Here is a 20,403-nt window from a genome sequence, read left to right as displayed (position 1 = left end):
ATGGCTCGGATGGACCCTTGCTCCAAGGAAAATTAAATTTCAATCATACACCTTTTCTTTTTTACTATTCAAAGCATCAGGCTTTAGAACTAAGGCAGTAAAGTTAATACTGTATACAAAGAAAGTGTACTTAGGTAAAGAGTACTAAGGTAACTTAATTTTCAGTTTTTAAAGAGAGAATAGTGAAATAGAAAAAGACTGAGGAGGGCAGTTATGATGTGGGTCATTTTAATATTACAATTCAAGGTGCCATTTCTGAGATAAAACCCTCTTAGTTTTAATGGTGAACGTCAGCGAGTTTCTCAATTTTTATGATTTTTGATGAATAAGGAAAGCTCACTGTAATGACAAACTGTTAGGGTTGAACATTGATAATTGAACTACAACAACTTACCTATTTTACCAAGACACAGCTCTCTGAACTTGATTTTTGTGATCACTATACATGGACATTTTTACTGTACTTTTGTCTGGCTTCTATTTGCATGATTGGTGCAAATGAACAGTCATAGGCCTACAGCATTGTATACATACAGAGATCAAACACTTTTTTGATGCATCGTGTGTGTGTGTGTGTGTGTTAATAAAAACCACTCGAGGACAGGAAATGTTTAAAATAAATAAACTATATTCAATAAGGTCTGCTTGAGCTCTAACAGCTACATTTTTTTTTTCTTCTTCTTGGGACACAGTACACATCATGCCATGTTCTTCAAAACAAATCTCCTCCGCCTTTAGTTTTGTCTTGACTTTTTATGCTACTTCCATAAAAAAATGAACAAAAACAACAAAAAACAAACAAAAACCTTAAATATTACTTTCTAGTGAATTATTACAGTATTTTATATATTAATGTCACATCATTACTGACATTTTCAGTCATTATTAAAGTAATTTAACAGGCAGAAGAGAATGACCACAGATAGAAGTGCACAAAAACGAGGCAGGGAGCAAGACAGACAACATACAAAACTGTGAGGACAACAAGACAGAGATTCATAACATGGAAATTAGTAACTCTTTTTCACATTTCTCTAGGCAGAAATTAAGATGTAACAAACTGTTTGTCAATGGGTTGTCTTCCCCACTTCTATTCTAAAATGTTTCTATAATATCTCTAATGAGTTGGGTGAAAAAAAAATACCTGCGAGTAAAATAAAAAAAATGCAAAATAAGAAACGAATGATGGGATTTAAATGTAAACTTTGACACTGATAACAGCTCATGCGTACAAACAGGTACTTCATGCATTTTGTAGGCACATATACAACTTCACATTTACAGTAATGAACACAGTCCAGCCGCTGGCGGACATCAGAAATGCAACATCATCACCAGAACACATGAAGATGTGTGTTGGAAAAAGCCAAGATGGCCTTTTACTCAATGAACATGCCCTCCACACGGTCAACAGACGAGACAGTCACAACTACAGTGTATTTCACTCATGAGTTAAATTCCTTAAATGGAAATAAATTAATAAATAAAAATAGCCTTTGGCCCAGTGCACAAGATACTGTTTTACAGAGACATATTACTTGTAATTCATTAGAAAAACAAATTATAGATAGATAGATAGATAGATTTGAGGATGCAGCATAGAGATGAATTCGCTGCATTAATAAACACTGCAAGTGGAGTCTGAATTATCAACAACATACGATGCAACCCAACTGAGAATATCTAAACATCTTGGAAATAGTTATCAAAAACTATTACATCAATAACTACTGAGGCTCCTATCAATTTGAGTACACTTGGAAATAGAAAAATCACCTACTGAAAATGTCACAAAGTCGTATTCCAAAAAGTTTTACAAAGCTTTCGACATTAACAGAGTCGTAAAAAGAGTAAACATCTGACATTCAGGGCAATGTGTGATTTCTACAGATTCTCCAGACTTGATGCCAAAGAAACATAAGATCAGCGATGATAAAACTAAACATCAACTTTCAGAAAATCTCTATGACTCTTCTTGTCATTTGTCAGATTTATTGCACTTTCTCTTTGTAGCGTTAAGAAGAAAAAGCCTACATGCACTAAAGAAAACCTTGAAGCAAGTGACGGGGTCGGGATAGGCACCAAGTATCACTGATGGGTTTACTGCGACGCCGGTCGCTCAGGGTAGGTTCGCATATTGCACACTTTGTCTCAATCAATTTGGTTTCTGTTGTACTCAGAGAAAACATAAATACACTAACATGTAACACAATACAGATACAATTATGAAATGTTATTAGTTAAATATTAAATAATTGATAAGTCTCTTAAGGCAATAATTGGGAACAAAACAGATTTAGGTTTCTGCTAATCTAGGATTGACCCCGTACTTCAGGGTTTCAGATATCAAATATGAAAATCTCTGTTTAAGACAAGAAACATTTCCTCCAATTTTCTATTGATGAGTCTTCTACCTAGTGATTAACAGTCTGTTTAAGCCAGTTTAAGTTGATGCTGATGTTGAGCATGTATAAAACAAGATTTTATGCTTTATCATTAGCACAACATCTATGTCAGAGAGCATAGTTCTCTCTGCTGAACTGTAAACAAAGGTGTGAACATTGTTCAATGTGAAAAATATGTGAGGCAAAGCATGAGAAAATACAGATCAATGGTGCCATTTTTTTTTTTTTTTTTTTTTTAACCACAAGACATTCTTGAAAAGAAGACATCTTGATCTGCTCTTAAATAAATTAAATGTTGTTAATTAAAGGAACAGTTCACCCAAAAATGAATATTTGCTGAGTATTTACTCAGGTCATCTAATACATAGATTAATTTGTTTGTTCATGAGAACAGATTTGGAGTAATGTAGCATCACATCACTTGCTCACCAATGAACCCTCTGCAGTGAATGGGTGCCGTCAGAATCCACACCACTTCAGTGAGTGTTTGTAAGAAACAAATCCATTGTTTTCACCATTGCTTAACTGATGGATTATTGTGATGTTTTTATCAGCTGTTCGGACTCTCATTCTGACGGCACCCAATCACTGCAGAGGATCCATTGCTGAGCAAGTGATGGAATGCTACATTTCTCCAAATCTGATGAAGAAACAGCCTCATCTACATCTTGGATGGCCTGAGGGTGAGCACATTTTCTCAATATGTTCATTTTTGGGTGAACAATTCCTTTAAGTATTGATCTCTCACCAAAATATTCTAAAAGAGATCTGACGTAGGCAGCCATCATTGTTGTCCCTTTTAGTAACAAACACTGTAAACTTCAAATTCATGCATGTCTTCAGAGTCAAAGCATGCCGTTATAGATCTGCCAATATGTACTCCATCATGCATTTCGATTGACTAGACCACAGACAAAAGTCCAGCCCAGAAGTATAGCAGGAGAACACAGTACACACACCACACACCACACAGCTTTACACAAACATCTACGGACCGGACAGATGAGCTGGCGACATAAAAACGCTTGGAATCCCCTTAACGTACATATACACACAATCCTGAGTGCTCTACGAGTAAACAACATTTTTATTGTGAATCTGTCAGGGACCAATCAGCTTTCAGCTCCACACATAATGAGTGGACTAACCAGCTAATGAGTTTATAAAGAACCAATCACTGCGCAGCTCTTAATTGTTCTAGATCAAGACGCCCCAGACAGGTTTACACAATGCAGAGAGAAACTGTACAGTGACATTTTGACTTTAGCGTTTCGTTATGAGAACTTGTAAAGTCATTGGATGCATTGAATGAACGTTAACACACTTCAGTTTTGCACCGTAGTAAAGTTGACACCTAAATCATTTGCTCTTCTAATAAACTTGTATTAAGAGTTACTTTGACGGTACCCATTCAGCCACTGCAAGCATCGACGGAGATGTCTTTTATCAGCATACTCTGTACACTACTATGTTTTGCGTACATCCCAGTGGCTTGACCGTTGGAGATATGGAGATGACGGCGAGTGTTTTCCGGTGGAATTTTTACATTGACGCTTCTAAAAGAGGATCTCCATTGTCTCTAGGCAGCGAAAGTGCAGAATGAATGTAACAACTGAACTGAAGATTCAAATCATTATGACGTCCAGTGTTCCGTTTTAGAAGATCCCAGTCATTGTGATGTTATAAGATGCTTTGTTCGTTGAATTAGAGGGACTGTTGAGGTGTAGTATAGATATTCATGTAAAAATAAATATAAGGTGACTCAGCTGAACACTCAATTGTTAAAAAAAAATAAAGCCATTTCGGGTCAAAATGACCCGATCAGAGGATGAAGGTTAATCTAGCGGAATATTGAGTCTCTGATAACTTTTCTAATAGATAACTTTCTAATTCCATCTTCAATTGATCTTCTGTCCATTAGCTACTGCTTCTTTCTTCTAGTCTTAAAGGGATATTTCACCCAAAAATGAAAATTCTGTCATCATTTATTTACTCAGCCTCCAGTTATTCCAAACCTTATCAATTTCTTTCTTTTGTTGAAGACAAATGAAGATATTTTGCTGGTAGCTAATGACTTCCATATTATGGAAACAAATACTATCTTATACTATGGAAGTCAATGGCTACCAACATACTGTACTTCAAAATATCATACAGGTTTGGAGCAACTTGAGGGTGAGTAAATGATGACAAATTTCATTTGGGTGAACTATCCCTTTAAGCCAGACTATTTTTGCCACTATTTTGCTGTGATCGTAAAAAAAAAATTTTTTTGTACATTTTTTTTTATTGTAGGGCACAATTGTGTCTGAAAAAGGGAGACTATGAGAAAGTATAGACATCAGTGGCAGATTTACGTACCAACAAGGTTGATAAACTGGCCATTATTTCATATTTTCAATTTTTTTTTGAGTATAATATATCTTTTTTTAATTATATAATATTATATATTATATAATATACATTTTTTATATTATTTTGTACTAGATGTTTACATTTAGTATAATTATTAACCCTACATAACACTAAAATGCAAGAGATTTTTGTCATTTCAGGACACAACTGAAAGTCTTGGATTGCTCAGTGTGTCATGTTCACTGATAAATTGTATTCATTTGACATATGTACGGACAATATTTTTGTGAAACAAATATTTCATTATTCAGCATTCCCTTCGCATTACTATTAACTTTGAGTTCCAACATCAAGCAGGTGAAAAATTGGCAACATTAGCGAAATGGCTTGCTTGGGTTTATATGAAACCATTTCGAAGTTAGGTGCAGTCACACTAGACTGCATTATTATTTATTATTTATTAAAATCACAAGCCCTAGAACATGACATCATATCCTGCTGCGCATATTCATTACAGGGTCTAATGTAATTTTACATGCTTGAAGTCTATGTGACACAGCTTTCAGTGCTTTTACTCAAGAACTCTGCAGTCGTGATGTACAAGCAACAATCATAAATGATTGCTTTAGTACAGAATGCTGCACCTTGCAAGCGAAACTGCTGATCTGTTAAGCAGCCCGATTGCTGGTACATTTCTATTAGCATCTAAAATGCCGTCACTACAGTTCTGAAGACACCTTTTATCTTTACTCAGACTTATTGTGCCCTTGAACCATAAAAAGACCTGTTACGTGACAACGTCTGCAGTGCGAGACAAAAGTCGTCAGTTCTGCCTTTGAGCTTGAGAGACGACAAGATAGAAGTGTGACTATTTTACAGCATCGCTTTACATCATTTAAAGCATCACCTTAACATCATCTTTGCCCTCTTTTGCTACATGCTTTGCCTCCTTTTTCATAAACTCCTCATCTTTCGTCTCTCTCCAGCATCATCCATCTCTTTTTCTCTTTCACCTCAGATCCTCTTCCAGGCCTCATCTAAGTTGAATGATTTGCATTAGTGCATTCAGCGATTCATAAGTGTTTTGTAAGTGTGTGTGCAAACTTGTGTTGATGTATGTAGTTTATCAAGCCTGTTTGTAGATATAAGTGTGTGTCGTAACAAGTGTTTTCTCCCCGTTCAGAAGCCCTCGATATGGCAGTAGGCCTCAAGGCTGGAGAAGAGGATGTAGAGGAACCACAGACCCAGAAAGAGGAGCGTAGTGAGCAGGCGTGAGACCCGAGGGCCGCCCAGCTCTCCGCCGATAGACGGCCGGCGCCGGAACAGCAGCACCCCCATGCAGATGAAGGCAAAAACAGTGAAGAGGGTGACGGAGAAGGCCAGCGAGCCGGGATCCACGTAAAAGCGCTTGCCCTGGATGGCCCAGTACACGGCCGCCACGGACCAGGCCACACCGATGCCCAGAAACACGTTGACCGCGTTGCTGCCCGTGACGTTTCCCACGGAGGCGTCTGCATACTGATCCTGAGTAGCGGCGACTTTACTGGCAAATGTGTCTGAAAGAAGGAGATAAAGGGCATGATAAAATATAGACTTTGGTGGTAGACGTTTATATATCGACAAAGCTGACAGACTGGCCAATATTTCATATTTTCAAATGATCAAAATCAGCCAATAACTTTTACAAGATTTTCTGGATCGAATCTAATCTAATTTAATATAATATAATATAATAAATAAATAAATATTTATAAAAACCAAAACAAAAAAGTATTAGATATTGACATTTAATATAATTATTAATAATAACACTAATGCAAAATCATTTTTAATGTGAATTTGAGCAGTTTTACGTACAGGTATATGTCATTTACTTTCACTAAATTGTAATTTAAACCAGTATACTACTGTTCAAAAGTTCAGGGTCAAAAATATGTTTGTTTGTTTTTTTTAAGAAATGAGTACTTTTATTAATCAATTATGCATTAAGTTGATCAAAAGTAACCGTAAAGACATTTATAATGTTACAAAAGATTTATATTTGAAATAAAAGCTGCTCTTTTGAAATTTTTAATCTTGAATCTTGAAAATCCTGGAAAAATATATATGATGGTTTCCACAAAAATATGTATCAGCACACCTGTTGTCAGGATTGATAATAATCAGAAATGTTTCTTGAGCAGCAAATCAGCATCTTAGAATGATTTCTGAAGGATCATGTGACACTGAAGACTGGAGTAATGATGCTGAAAATTCTGATTTGATCACAGCAATAAATTATGTTTCAAAATATATTCAAATAGAAACCAGTTATTTTAAATTGTAATGATATTTCACTTTTTTTCTTGTATTTTATATAAAATAAATGCATTCTTGGTGATCAGAAGTGGCTTGATTAAAATAAAAATAAAAAACTCTTACTGATACCAAACTCACTTTGCAGTTTAATGCAGTGATAATCTAATTCAGTGTGGCTGAAGTGTCTAAACCCTGCATTATATGTCCTCAATATGTCCCACACCTGGGATAGAAGTGCCCAGAGCGACGAACACCACTGCGGTGACGGTGTCCCGGAGGCCCACGGTGCAGCCGAAGTGTGACGCCAGGTCTCCGATGACGGCAGTGAGGAGGCCGATTACAATGATGGACACCACAAAGCAGGCCCAGCCGTTCCAGTACTCCGTGGGCGGAACGAACGCGAACAGAACCTTCCAGAACACCGTCAGGAAGTGCATGAAGTAATCGTAGCAGGACGGGAGACGCTCCTCTCGACCCTCTTCTTCATCTTCATCTCCATCACCTGAGGATGCCACATAATTAACAAATGACACAAAACTCTGGCCAATTCTACATGCACAGTCATACCATAACTAACCACCAGATGGCAGCATCACATCACTGACACAAACAAACTTGTTAGATACATGTAGATAGAACTTCAAATTAAACTGTATGCTTTCAAAAAACATCAAATAAATCCAAAAATTAAGCGTAGAAACAATTTTCACTCAGAAATGGCAAGTAAATCAAATGATTACAAAGAATTGACATGCAACACATTGAACTGACCGCGACATTTGAAGGAGAAAGCATGAAATATTATTTTCTTGTAAATCATACTTCCATAAGCTTTATTTACAACTTCAATTTTTTTCAGTTACAGACCAGTGTTATTTTAGAATCACTGAGATAGTTTTTATTAATATTTTGAATCACTGTGTATTTTATATTTTCCTTTTCAATTTTAATTTCCCAGTTTTAGTAATTTTACTGTTTTGTATATATATCTATCTATCTATATCTATATAGTTTTTATTGATTTTTTTATTTCAATTTGAGTTTTATTTAGTACATTGAGTTAAACTAAATTAAAATGAGAAATGCTGCCTTAGCAATTAGCTGATTATTTTTTAGGTTTTAATAGTTTTACTGTGCGTTTTTGTCACTGTTAGCAGTTTTTATATGTCTACATACATACATATACATATATATATAAAATTTATTTAAATTTTAGTTTGAGTTATTTTAGTATATCAAGTTAAACTAAATTACAATTAGTTGATTTAGTTAGGTGATTAGTATTTATTAGATTAGATTAGGTGCTTTGGCAATTATTTTATTTCAGTTAACATTCATTTTATTGCAAGTAACTTTTTATTAATGGTTTTAATTTTAGTTTCAGTTTTAGTTTGCTTGTAAAAAGCAATAGTAAGTAAGTAAGTAAGTTTATTTATAAAGCACATTTAAATTCAGCATTACACTGACCAAAGTCCTGAACAGAAGCAATACAAAAAATTCTAAAAAATAAAATAGAATACAATTAAAATAACAACAATAATAATAAAAAAAACAATATCAACAACAACAACAACAACCGTACACACTGAATTTAGTTCTATTTTTGAAATAGTTTTAGTTATTAAAGAAAATGGCATGCTGGAAATTCTGCACTATTTCTTTTTTGTATTCCATGGAAGAAATAAAGTCACAAAGCTTTGGAAAGGTGCACAAATTCTTCCAGAAACTTCATTTTTAGCTGAGCTCTTGCTTTCAGACTGTGTATTGCTGAAGCTTCTGAGCCTGAGCGTTAAAAGAGCAGCTTGAGAATGTAAGAGCCTCATTATGTGTTTTATTAAGTCTGAGAATTGCTGAGGGAATGAAATTCATACGGTGTGACTCATACAGTGTATTCCTATTTCAAAAGAGAACAATTACACATCTGACACGCTCATGAGGGGCACAAAGGTGTGTGAGACGGACCTGCGCTGACGGTCACGGCCTCCACGAACTGCTCTCGCCAGGAGTGAGTGCCGATCACCAGCGCCAGGTTAGTCTTCTTGATCAGTTTATCAACGGTGCTCTGAAACACAGCACAGCTCACTCAAACATTCACACCATCAGAACCCAATTCTGATTTTCTGCTCAGTTTTGATTTTTAATGTGAGGTTGTTCACGTGACATAAATGTGGCCCAAATGATCAGGAGTAACTATATCATACTATAGACCTATACAGTATTTTACTTTGATGTCACAGCTCAGGATAATCACTAGTGAAAGGCTTGGGACTGTGCTTGTTTTCGAGACCTTATCATCAATGTCATTTTCATAATATAATTTAATATAATACCCAATTAAGATTGCATTAGACAAAAAAAAAATATATATATATTTTCTTTTTATATTTTCAGCACTGAGAATAACAGATTTAATGTGATTTTTCCTACTCATAAAATAATAAAAATATAATCTTCCAATAAATGCATAATATAACTTGTGTATAATTATTATTATATTTATTATTAGCATTATTAGATATTTATTAGATATATCAGAATTGAAAATAGCAGATTCAATGCATGTGTAAATAATAATAATAATAATAATAATAATATCAAATTCAGTTTTTTTTTTTTTTGGACCACGTTCAACTGTCATGTGAACACACTGAAACACTTTAATAATCTCTTTGCATCCTCCCTTCTGAAGTGTTGGCATATATATTACTATCATGACAAACCTAATGAACCTGACAACTGTTCGTTTAGCACCACTGATCTGATAAATAACACTCTAAAAAATGAAATGATATGAATGTAATTTTCAGATGAGAATTTAATCAACATTTGCTGTCACGAACAGAGCCGACAATCATAAAGCATTTCATCCTGGGTGATTAAGCAGGAATTTCAAATGATATTTGAAATTGTTATAATTGAAAATCATCCACATGTGTACACATATGTAGAAAATCATGTGCAGGAATATACTGGGAATCTAATGGGAGTCTCAAGCTGTGGGCCAGTATGACTGGTGGATGAGCATTTTTCAAGCTGTATAACACATAATCTATATATAGAGCTCTACTGTACATGAATATCTGTTCAGCATGCATGATTTCACCGTGTGGCCTCATGTCATGTCTACAGAACAGATGGAGGAAGACTAGGGCTGGGAGATATAGCTGAAATATTACATCTTGTTTTAATTTTTTTTAAGTAAAACAAAATAATAAAATAAAATATTTTTAAAACAAAATAAAAATATGTTTTTGAATGATACCTTACAGTAAATTCATAGGACTCTTCAATAAAATACAATAAAAAATAAATAAATAAAAATATTAACTTACTATTTTCTTTGTTTTCAGATGTGAAATCTTACAGAAAATTCACAGGAATAAATAAATCCTCGAATAAATCCTTGAATTAATAAATGAATGAATAAATAAATAAATAAGGACTGACAATTTTCAGTGTTTTCAACTGTGATACCTTAAATTCATATGACTTCTTGATAAATAAAATGAAAGAATAAACTAAAATAAAATAAATTTTAAATAAATTAAAATTAAATTAAATTAAATATGGGCTTACTAATTTCACTGTTTTCAGATATAGGACTCCTTGATAAGATAAGATAAAAATAATAAAATAAAATAAAATAAAATAAAATAAAATAAAATAAAATAAAATAAAATAAAATAAAATAAAATAAAATAAAATAAAATAAAATAAAATAAAATAAAATAAAATAAAATAAAATAAAATAAAATAAAATAAAATAAAATAAAATAAAATAAAATAAAATTCACTGACTACTTTCAATGTTTTCAACTGTTACCTTAAATTCATAGGACTCCTCGATCACCACCTCCAGCCGGCTGTGCTCCCCCAGAACAGGTTTCCCCATCTCCGATATCCTCCTGGCCTCCTCCTCCTCCACACTCAACTGCCCCTCCGGATCCTCTGAAAGCCACAGACAATAAAAGAAAAGAGACAGAGAGAAGACAGGAAAGAATAGATGAGATACAACAGACAGGAAATGGAGGGCACACCCCCTACCTGTCAATCAAAAACACAACAGCTCCACCGATCGATAAGACACCACGTATGACAGCACAACACGCACACAAACAAAACAACACAAGCTCTGAGAGATGTTCTGAATGCATGTGTGCCAGACTGTGAATCTACCAACTACAATGCTGTTTACAACCCATTTAACTTCTGTAAAGCAGAGTAAAAATCGAGATTGATTATCTGCGACAGCTACCATTGAGATATTTTTTGACTTTCTGTCTAATGCTTTGAACTCTCTCTCAACGTTCAGCGTTTGATTCCTCTTTTCACAGTGTAATCACATCCCTTATGGGTTCAGGGAAGCTTTTAGCCCCTCTCTCCTCTCTGCTGAGTATGTAACATGAGGGTTAGTGTGGACACATGTCAGTTGATCAGAGGTTGATCTGAAACCTTACCTTGGTTCAGCAGCAGGGCTGCGAGATGTAAGGAGGGACAAGAGAGATGGAGTTAGTGCTGGAGATGAGTTTACTCCATTAATAAACACACATATACACACACGCACGCACACGCACACACACACACACACACACGTATCCCATGACTGTGGCTCTGCTCCAAACCCTAGTGAGCTGCTTCTCTGAATACCAAAACAGCATTCTAACAAAAACAGCGTTTCATTAGTGACTGATCTGAAATGCTCAGACAAATAGCGCTGTTCACATCACTCATGCAAGCAACACTGCTGCTAACAGATGAATCCATTACTGTCAAATAGTTGACTCCAGCAGAGCAAAGACCCTTTAAGGCAAGTCAGTGCATTTGGTGACCATCTCAGAAACACCCTCAGGCTGCTGTTTTACAGTGATACAGGAGCATCTGCTGTCTACTGAATGAGGAACGACTGGAAAACTGTTTGTCAAGATCACATTTCAATGTCAGCAATAAAGTCTAGCAGAAATTAAGCATGCATGCATATTATTTTAAAGGGGTTGCTAGGCTAACAAATAATATTCTAAATCCTATGTTTTTTGTTGTTATTGTTGTTATTTATGATGGCGATTCTTCTTATTATTATTATCACCTAATTTTTGTTTATGCATTTTATAATTTCAATAATGATAATAGTAATATTAATAATAATAATGCATCTATTATTTAAAAATAAAATTATAAAAAGCATACACAAATATTAGGTGAAATATTTTATTTTTACTTGATTAAAACTACAAGCGCTATGCAAATAAAACTACAGATGCTCTATTTTCTATTGATACTTTTTAATACTGAATAAAAATAGTTTAATATATAAATAAAACTATATACAAAATAGTTTAATATATTTATAAAATTATAATTGAAATATCTTATGTTTATAAAAATATACTTGCATTTTATATGTACATGTATAAAAACAAAATAATAATAATAATAACTTTTAATATGTTGATTTTATACATTGCTATAATTATTAAAATGCCAGTTTAAAAATATATTGGGTAATGTTTCATTTTTATTTATTTTTAAAAGTATTTTGTTATTATACTCATTTATTAATAGTAATTGATATATATATATATATATATATATAGTGTAATAGTATTATATAAGATAATTATTCAAAAATATATATGAAAATAAATAATATTTACTGTAATAATATTTATCATTTTTATTTTTACATATCGTATATATATTTTCTCTCTCTCTCTCTCTCTCTCTCTCTTTATATATATATATATATATATAGATATAGATATAAATATTAATTATTATTATTTTAATATTTATTGTATATAATACAATGTATATAAAACAAAAAGTATGTAAGTATAATATATATGCAATGTTGCCTTATATTTTGGCTGAAAATATCTTATAAACTCTTATAATGCAGCATCCTTTTTCAGACTTCCATTTGGAAAGCCTGGACACGCCTATGATTCTGAAGCCTAAAAATGCTGTCTAGGAAGGCAGCTCATTAGGGCTGGGAGCAAAGCCAACTGTATCGGAAATCACTTGAACCTGAATGTCAAATGAATGCCCAAAACCACTCTAAAAACTAATAGAGTTAATCTCATAGTCCTTATAGTGCGACACATACACATATTTTACACACACCTGAGATTCCTCTCTTCAGCCAGCGCGGTTCCTCAAGAACGATGAAGAAATTCTCATGTTTCTCGTACTCCTCATCATCAGTGATCCTCACCAGAAGGGTCTGACTGCAGACACACACACACACACACACACACAAATAGACACAAGTAATCAGACATTCAGGTGGTGGCTTTGAAGTCTCACATCGATTACTGGGACAAGTGGCAGAAAATTGTGACTAAATAGGAAAATGTCAGAAGGCTGCATAATGACACACACACACACACACACACACACACACACACACACACACACACACACACACACACACACACACACATAAACACACAACACATACCCAATACACACACAGCCTTATAAATACTTAATGCTGTTCCTCTGGGGTCATGAACAGCAGTGCTTCACCCTGACATGAAATCACATTAAAAGAGCTGATGAATGAACAACACACACACACACACACACAAATAAAGGCACAAAAACATACTCACACAAATCATGGAAAATGTCAGCATTTAAATCACTTCAAAAGGTTGCATGTCAATATTTAATCACATTGATACACTCACATACTCTCCCACTCACAATAATGTGTGCAAATATACGCCATTGCACATAAAATGAAATCCGCAATGCTTTGTAAGGGCGCTAATTTACTGAGTGGTGTTGGATTCACCTCCACCACTGACAAACACAGGAAAATCGTAACATTTAGTGCTCATCCATAATGTAGGACAGTGTCACGTTCATCCGGCAAAGACAGAAAAGACTCCAGACAGACGGAAGTGCTGCATCCGCTAACCATCTTACTGACTGACGCATACTAAGCATGCAAGCATCACTATCAATATCGCTAGTACTCTGGGGATTTGAACAAGCCCCGCTGAATATGAGTGATACCTCAAAAGAGAGGGATGAGCTGTTTGTTACTTTACTAGGAGATTAGACACTAGATCTTCAGCTGGTGGATGACAAAATAGGTGAAAAAATATCACAGACTTATACTGGAGGAGGAACCCCAGCCACAGGTGGCAACCCTAGCAATTGCTTAGGAACTTCCTAGTAACCACTCAGAACACCCTAGCAACCACCCAGTACACCCTAGCTACTCTATAGTAAACACTCAGAACACTCTAGCAAACCATTTACTGCACCCTAGCAATTGCCTACAACCTCTAGTGACCACTCAGAACACCTTAGCAACAATCCAGAATACCCTAGCCACTGCCTAGCAACTCTTTAGTAACCACTCACAATGCACTAGCAATTACCTAGAAACCCTATAGTAACCAATAACTGCCTAGCAACACTTTAGTAACCACTCAGAACACCCTAGCAACTGCCTAGAAACTCTCTAGTAACCACTCAGAACATACTACTAACTGCCTAGCAACACTTTAGTAACCACTCAGAATACCCTAGCAACAATCCAGAACACTGTAGAAACTCTCTAGTAACCACTTAGGGCACCCTGGCAACAACCTAGCAGCTGCCTAGCAACTCTTTAGAAACCACTTAAAATGCAGTAGCAATTGCCGAGAAACTCTCTAGTAACCAATCAGAACTCACTAGTAACTGTCTAGCAACGCTTTACTAATCACTCAGAACATATTAGCAGCTACCTAGCAACTCTTTAGTAACCACTCAGAACACTCTAGCAAATTTAGCAAACCACTCAGAACACACCAGTAACTGCCTAGAAACTCTCTAGTAACCACTCAGAACACCCTAGCAACAACCCAAAGCACCATAATAACTCTCAAGTAACCAGTTAAGACACACTAGTAACTGCCTAGCAACTCCATAGTAACCACCCAGAACACCCTAGCAACTTCTTAGAAACCTTAGTAACTACCCAAGCAATTGCCTAACAAGTTATTAGTAACAACACAGAACACACTAGTAACTGCCTACTGTCTAGTAACCACTCAGACCACCCTAGCAACTGCCTAGCAACTATCTAGTAAACACTCAGTATCCAATTGCTTAGTAACTACTGAGTGAACACTCAGAACACCCTAACAACTACATGCCATAGACTCAGAGCACCCTTGCATTGTGGAAGTGAGTTTTGCACAGACATACACTGATTTCTTCTGTCTTTTCTTGTGTTTTTCACACTCACGTTGTCTGGTCGTTGGTGAATTCCAGCTCTCCGTGTGTGTCCTCGTAGTCGACCCCTCCCCCTTGGGCCGTCCCAGGCTCCGTGTGGTATGGAATGATCACGGTTCCGCGAGCGCCGGAGTTCCGGACCACTGTTACCTCCATGGTTCCCACGCTCTCGCTCACTCGCACCAGGCGGTCCGTGAAATTGAAGATCCCCGCGTGGTCGTCGTCCAGGATGGTGACCGTGGCCATCAGCGGTTCCACCAGCCGGGCCTTGGGAGCCTGATCCGCATCGTCACTCTCAAACATACCTTCCGCATCACCGACACGCAGGTTGAGCAAACGCACAAAGAAATGTTCGTCTTCCTCAAAGATGTCATCGTCGATGATGCCCACCTAGAAAGAGAGACAGACTTTCAGTAAAATGGTTTTGCTTCAGTTAAGCTCAGAACATGTACAGAACTAGTTCTTGGATAGGTACATCAGGGACTTTACATTCATCTCACATGGATTTGTTGAGCTCTGACTTTTCTGATCAATGTGTCCATCACTCTGAATCCTCTCTCAGTCTTTTTGGTAAAGAGACTGTCAATTATTGTCACTCAACCAATGACAGACACTACAGCACTGTTGCCATGGATTCACGGCCCTGTCCATCTCAGTGAAGTGGAGGTTTGTCTAAAAGGAAGTGTAAGAGGTTTTTTTTCTTTGGAGGTTGTTGTTGAGGTACAGAATAAAGCATTGTCCTTGGGACTTATTTGTTCATGAAAGAGTCCTATTAATGGACGTACAAGAATTAGTACTAATGTAGATTAAACCTTTTGGTGTAGGAATTGGCAGGACCAAACTGTATTTTGTGCACATGTTCTTGGAAAACTTACATAGAAAGCAACTTTCATGCAAAGTTTGGATAGTTGAGAGTGAGGCCGTATCCACTAGGACAGTGGTTCTCAACGCCCCCCTCCATTGTTTTCAAGAAAAAACAGAGACCAGGCATTATTTGGGTACTGGATGTATTTTATTGCGTTTCACTTTTCATGTAGAATATACATGGAAAAACCCTGCTCGGCTTGGAAGAAAACCCGCTCTGCTTGGATAAAAATTTGCATTTTCTTGTCGGTGGGGAGAGGTGGAGCTTATTAACCTGCCTTTTATCCAGCTGTCAGTGCAGACACGTATCAGAACGTCAGTGACTAGCAGCGGAACGGATCTTGGGAAGTTTATGGATAAGTTCATCACACGTACGAAAAGGAGTTGTGACGACGATGCATCGTCAGCTCCTACCCCTAAGAAGTGTAAAACACGAAAGTACGACATTAGCTATCTTCAGTTTGGCTTTACGGTGGCTGGGACAAATGCTGAACCGCTGCCCCAGTGTGTCATATGCGCAGATCTGCTGGCAAATGATAGCATGAAGAACAGCAGAAACGCAACCTTAGCAAACACACATCAGTGTCCAACAGAAGCATCCTACTACGTCTCCAAACGAGTTGCTAAAGTAGGAAAACAATTGCCGAGGCGCTAATCTTGCCTGCTGCCAAAGATATCTGTCAGGTCATGTTTGGAGATAATTTCTATCAGCAGATTAGTGACATCCCCATTTCTAACGACACCGTCAGCCGCCGCATATCTGACATGGCAAGCGACATTAAAGAGCAATAGCTAGCTAACATCATGCAAAGCCAGTACTATGCCCAACAGCTTGATGAGACAGCTGATGTTGCAGAGCTAGCACAGTTGCTTACCTATGTTAGATATGTAAAAAATGGTAATATTGAGGAGGACATTCTTTTCTGTCGGTCTCTTCCAGAGCACACAACCGTCGAGGCATTGTCTGAAGTTCTGGATTGATATATACGGGATACAGGCATGTCATGGGATAAATGTGTTGGGATTTGCACGGACGGGGCCTGTTCAATGACTGGGAGGGTTAGCGTATGATTCTGTATAATTAACTGTATGATTCATCGTGAATCTCTCACATCAAAGAAAATGCCTGAGTGTCTTCAGACAGTTTTAAAGCAGGCAGTGCAAACTGTCAATTTCATTAAAGCCGAACATGAGCAGCTCCTTTTTCACACTGAGGTTCGCTGGCTCTCCAGAGGTCGGGTTTTACATCGCCTCTATGAATTGCGTTCAGAGGTGATGACATTTATTGTTAATGTTAAGTCCGACCTCGCGCGGTACCTGGATGACCCCCTGTGGTTAGCGCAGTTGTCATACCTTGTAGACATTTTCGACAGGTTGAATTCACAGAACACATCGATGCAAGGAAGAGATGCCAACATCTTGCTCCTTTCAGACAAAGTCAGTGCATTCATTGGCAAACTGGATCTTTGGCGTGATCGGCTGATTAATAAAAATGTTGACATGTTTCCCAACTTTGCTGACTGTGTGCAAGAGACAGGGTTGAGGACTAATGTCGAGGGACTAAAACAGCAATTCGGCCGTTATTTCACTGAGGATTTCAGTTCATTTGCTTGGTCAGAAATCCCTTCAGTTGCCCAGGAAAAGACCTTCCAGTTGACATGGGGCTGAAAATTGACAACTTTGAAAACAAAGTACCGAAATCGGCTCCAGGTGGAAGATGACCTGAGGCTTGCGCTGTCCAACATGAACCGTGAATTGTGCTTCTTTGTAAAAAGAAGAAGTGACGTGACATACAGCCAAATATGGTGACCCATACTCAGAATTCGTGCTCTGCATTTAACCCATCTAAAGTGCACACACACACACCGTGAACACACACCCGGAGCAGTGGGCAGCCATTTATGCTGCGACGCCCGGGGAGCAGTAGAGGGTTCAGTGCCTTGCTCAAGGGTTCACACAAATACTGATTTGATTATCAATCATTGGTGCCACTTCAGAGTATTCAGATGTTTGAGACCCTCCCCTAGCAGGTAGTTTAACTTATTAACCAGCTAGACCAGCTTGGACCAGCTAATGACCATTTCTACCCATTTTATGTTGTGGACATGTTATTGAAAACAAACATAGAAAGCAACTTTCATGCAAAATTTGGATACTACAGACCATCCCAGTCGAAACCAGATCGACTAGCGCAGGGGTGTCCGAATCTGTTCCTGGAGGGACACTCGCCTGCAGAGTTTTGCTCCAACCATAATTAAACATACCTGAAGCTAATCAAGGTCTTCAGACTCACTAGAAACTTCCAGGGAAGTGTGTTGGAGCTAAACTCTGCAGGACATTAGCCCTCCAGGAGCAGCACTGGACACCCCTACACTGGCAGGTAATCAAGTTAATTAACCATCTAGACAAGCTTGGACCAACTAATGACCATAAATGATCCATTTGAACAAGGTATAAGCCTCGTAGGTAAGGTTTTCAGATGGATTTTCAAGCAATTGTTTCTTCTCTCCTTTCACTCCTCACCTTAATTTCTTTCCTGGTTTCTCCTGGTTTGAACACCAGAGTTCCATCGCAGTACTTATAATCTGAGCCGGCATTGGCCGTGCCGTCTTCCGTACAGTAGTCAACATAGAAAGTGCTCTCCCCCAGGCCTCCTCGACACACCACGGGTATCATGATGGTGCCACAGTTCTCCATACATTGGCTGTGTGCGCTCTCGAAGGAGATACGGCTGCAGACGGCCAGGTCATCCTCCTCCAAAGCCTCATCGCAGTCCACCACAACAGCACGGCGAGCGTGATCTGCTGCATGTTTCTTCAGCACATTACCGGCCCCAATCATCATGCGTGTGGCCTGGACACGGTAAAAGGCACGACTTTTCTGCTGATGGAGGAGGGCGTAGTAGTTGGCCAATTCCACCAGCTGATCCAGCTCTTTATCTGGATATTTCTGCTTCAGGTCCTTCAGGATACGGATCACCTGCCAAGAAACATTCAAAGGTCAAGGAAAGCGCTGTGCAATGAAAGTTCTGTCATCATTTTCTCACCCTCACATTGCTCCAAACCAGAAAATCGAAGTAGCTTTCAAATCTAAAAGTTTGTGAATATTCAAACTGGATCCCTTAAGACCCAATATGCCAGGTTTGACATCAATGAGCGTGTTTACATCGATTAAGTCGATTATGCTTAATCCGAAAACGCACGTGGTCATGTAAACGCAGTAACCCATTTTCTTTTATAGAAAAAAACAATAGAACCCTGCCCAAAACACAATATAAAATGTAATGGTTTTAATGGTTATAATGGGAATTGTATTGGTTTTAATGGAAACTATAATGGTGTCTACTTGTATGTGATGGATTCTATTGGTGGGATGTTAAATCCTGTTGGAAAAATGCCCAAAACACACTACAAAAAGGAATTTTGTAATGGTTTTTCTGGAAAAAGCTAATGGTTTATAATGGTATTTTAATGGAAACCATTGGAATTTCTGTGATGGTTTCTATTGTGCTTCTATTGTTTTTTTTAGCAGGGTGGTTGACACAGGTAGTTTTTTGCCTCTTACCCAGATTTCGCGTGGCATGTAAATGCAATAACCTGCTTTCTGTCGGCTTATTGAAGTGCGCATTTGTGATACGTGACAGGAACACATCGTTAGTGCAGATTTAAGCACATCTAGACAGAGAAAACGGTTTGCAGTAAAGAAAGAAGGAATATATCACAAACTCTTTCATGACTCAGAAAATGATAAAAGTGTTTTCATCTCGTGCAGCAGAAGTAGAAGTGGTTCAGTCAAAATGTTGCATTTATAACTGCATGAGAGGATAATATATAAGATGTAATTTTCGCCCTGACATGTTGCAAGCTTTATTTAACATCACAACTGACAAACATATGGAATACTCGGAGTCAGATACACAAATGATTATATTTTGACGTCACTAAAGGGAAATAACCTGATTTATTAATGAAGTCAAGTAAACGCAGCTTACTTGCGTTGTCAGGTTACTGATGTGCATGTAAATGGGGAAACCTGGTTATTTTAATAAGCTGATATTTGTGAGTTATCAGCTTACTGGTGTGCATGTCAACGTGCTCAATGACACCAAACAGCATTGGCTCTCATACATCACAATTCATCAACAATTGCGAATTAGATTAGAACTAAAGTAAGAGGAAATATTTTTGTCCAAACAACTTGGCCCGTTCCCCACATTATTCATTTACTTAAGATGACTTGGAATATAGCA

At 37.2% G+C, this 20,403-nt stretch overlaps 1 protein-coding gene across 3 annotated transcripts in view; it reads right to left on the bottom strand.

The window, feature by feature from the left end:
• Positions 1-606: 606 nt before the first annotated feature.
• slc8a2b (solute carrier family 8 member 2b) overlaps positions 607-20,403 on the bottom strand; it is a 100,310-nt gene continuing 80,513 nt past the window's right edge. For 2 of the 3 annotated variants that reach the window (XM_058745259.1, XM_058745260.1), the window contains exons 6-13: positions 18,678-19,133; positions 15,304-15,680; positions 13,179-13,282; positions 11,516-11,533; positions 10,882-11,006; positions 9,021-9,120; positions 7,282-7,560; positions 607-6,316 (exon numbers count right to left, since the gene is read on the bottom strand). In XM_058745259.1, coding sequence (XP_058601242.1) covers positions 5,940-6,316; positions 7,282-7,560; positions 9,021-9,120; positions 10,882-11,006; positions 11,516-11,533; positions 13,179-13,282; positions 15,304-15,680; positions 18,678-19,133 — 1,836 coding nt within the window. In that variant the 3' untranslated portion in view covers positions 607-5,939. The remainder of the gene's footprint in view (positions 6,317-7,281; positions 7,561-9,020; positions 9,121-10,881; positions 11,007-11,515; positions 11,534-13,178; positions 13,283-15,303; positions 15,681-18,677; positions 19,134-20,403) is intronic. The other variant, XM_058745262.1, reaches the window with a different exon arrangement.

This window comes from Onychostoma macrolepis, chromosome 15 (genome assembly GCF_012432095.1).
Source record: "Onychostoma macrolepis isolate SWU-2019 chromosome 15, ASM1243209v1, whole genome shotgun sequence".
NCBI classification, from domain to species: domain Eukaryota; kingdom Metazoa; phylum Chordata; class Actinopteri; order Cypriniformes; family Cyprinidae; genus Onychostoma; species Onychostoma macrolepis.
This window is presented reverse-complemented; position numbering and strand designations above follow the sequence as displayed.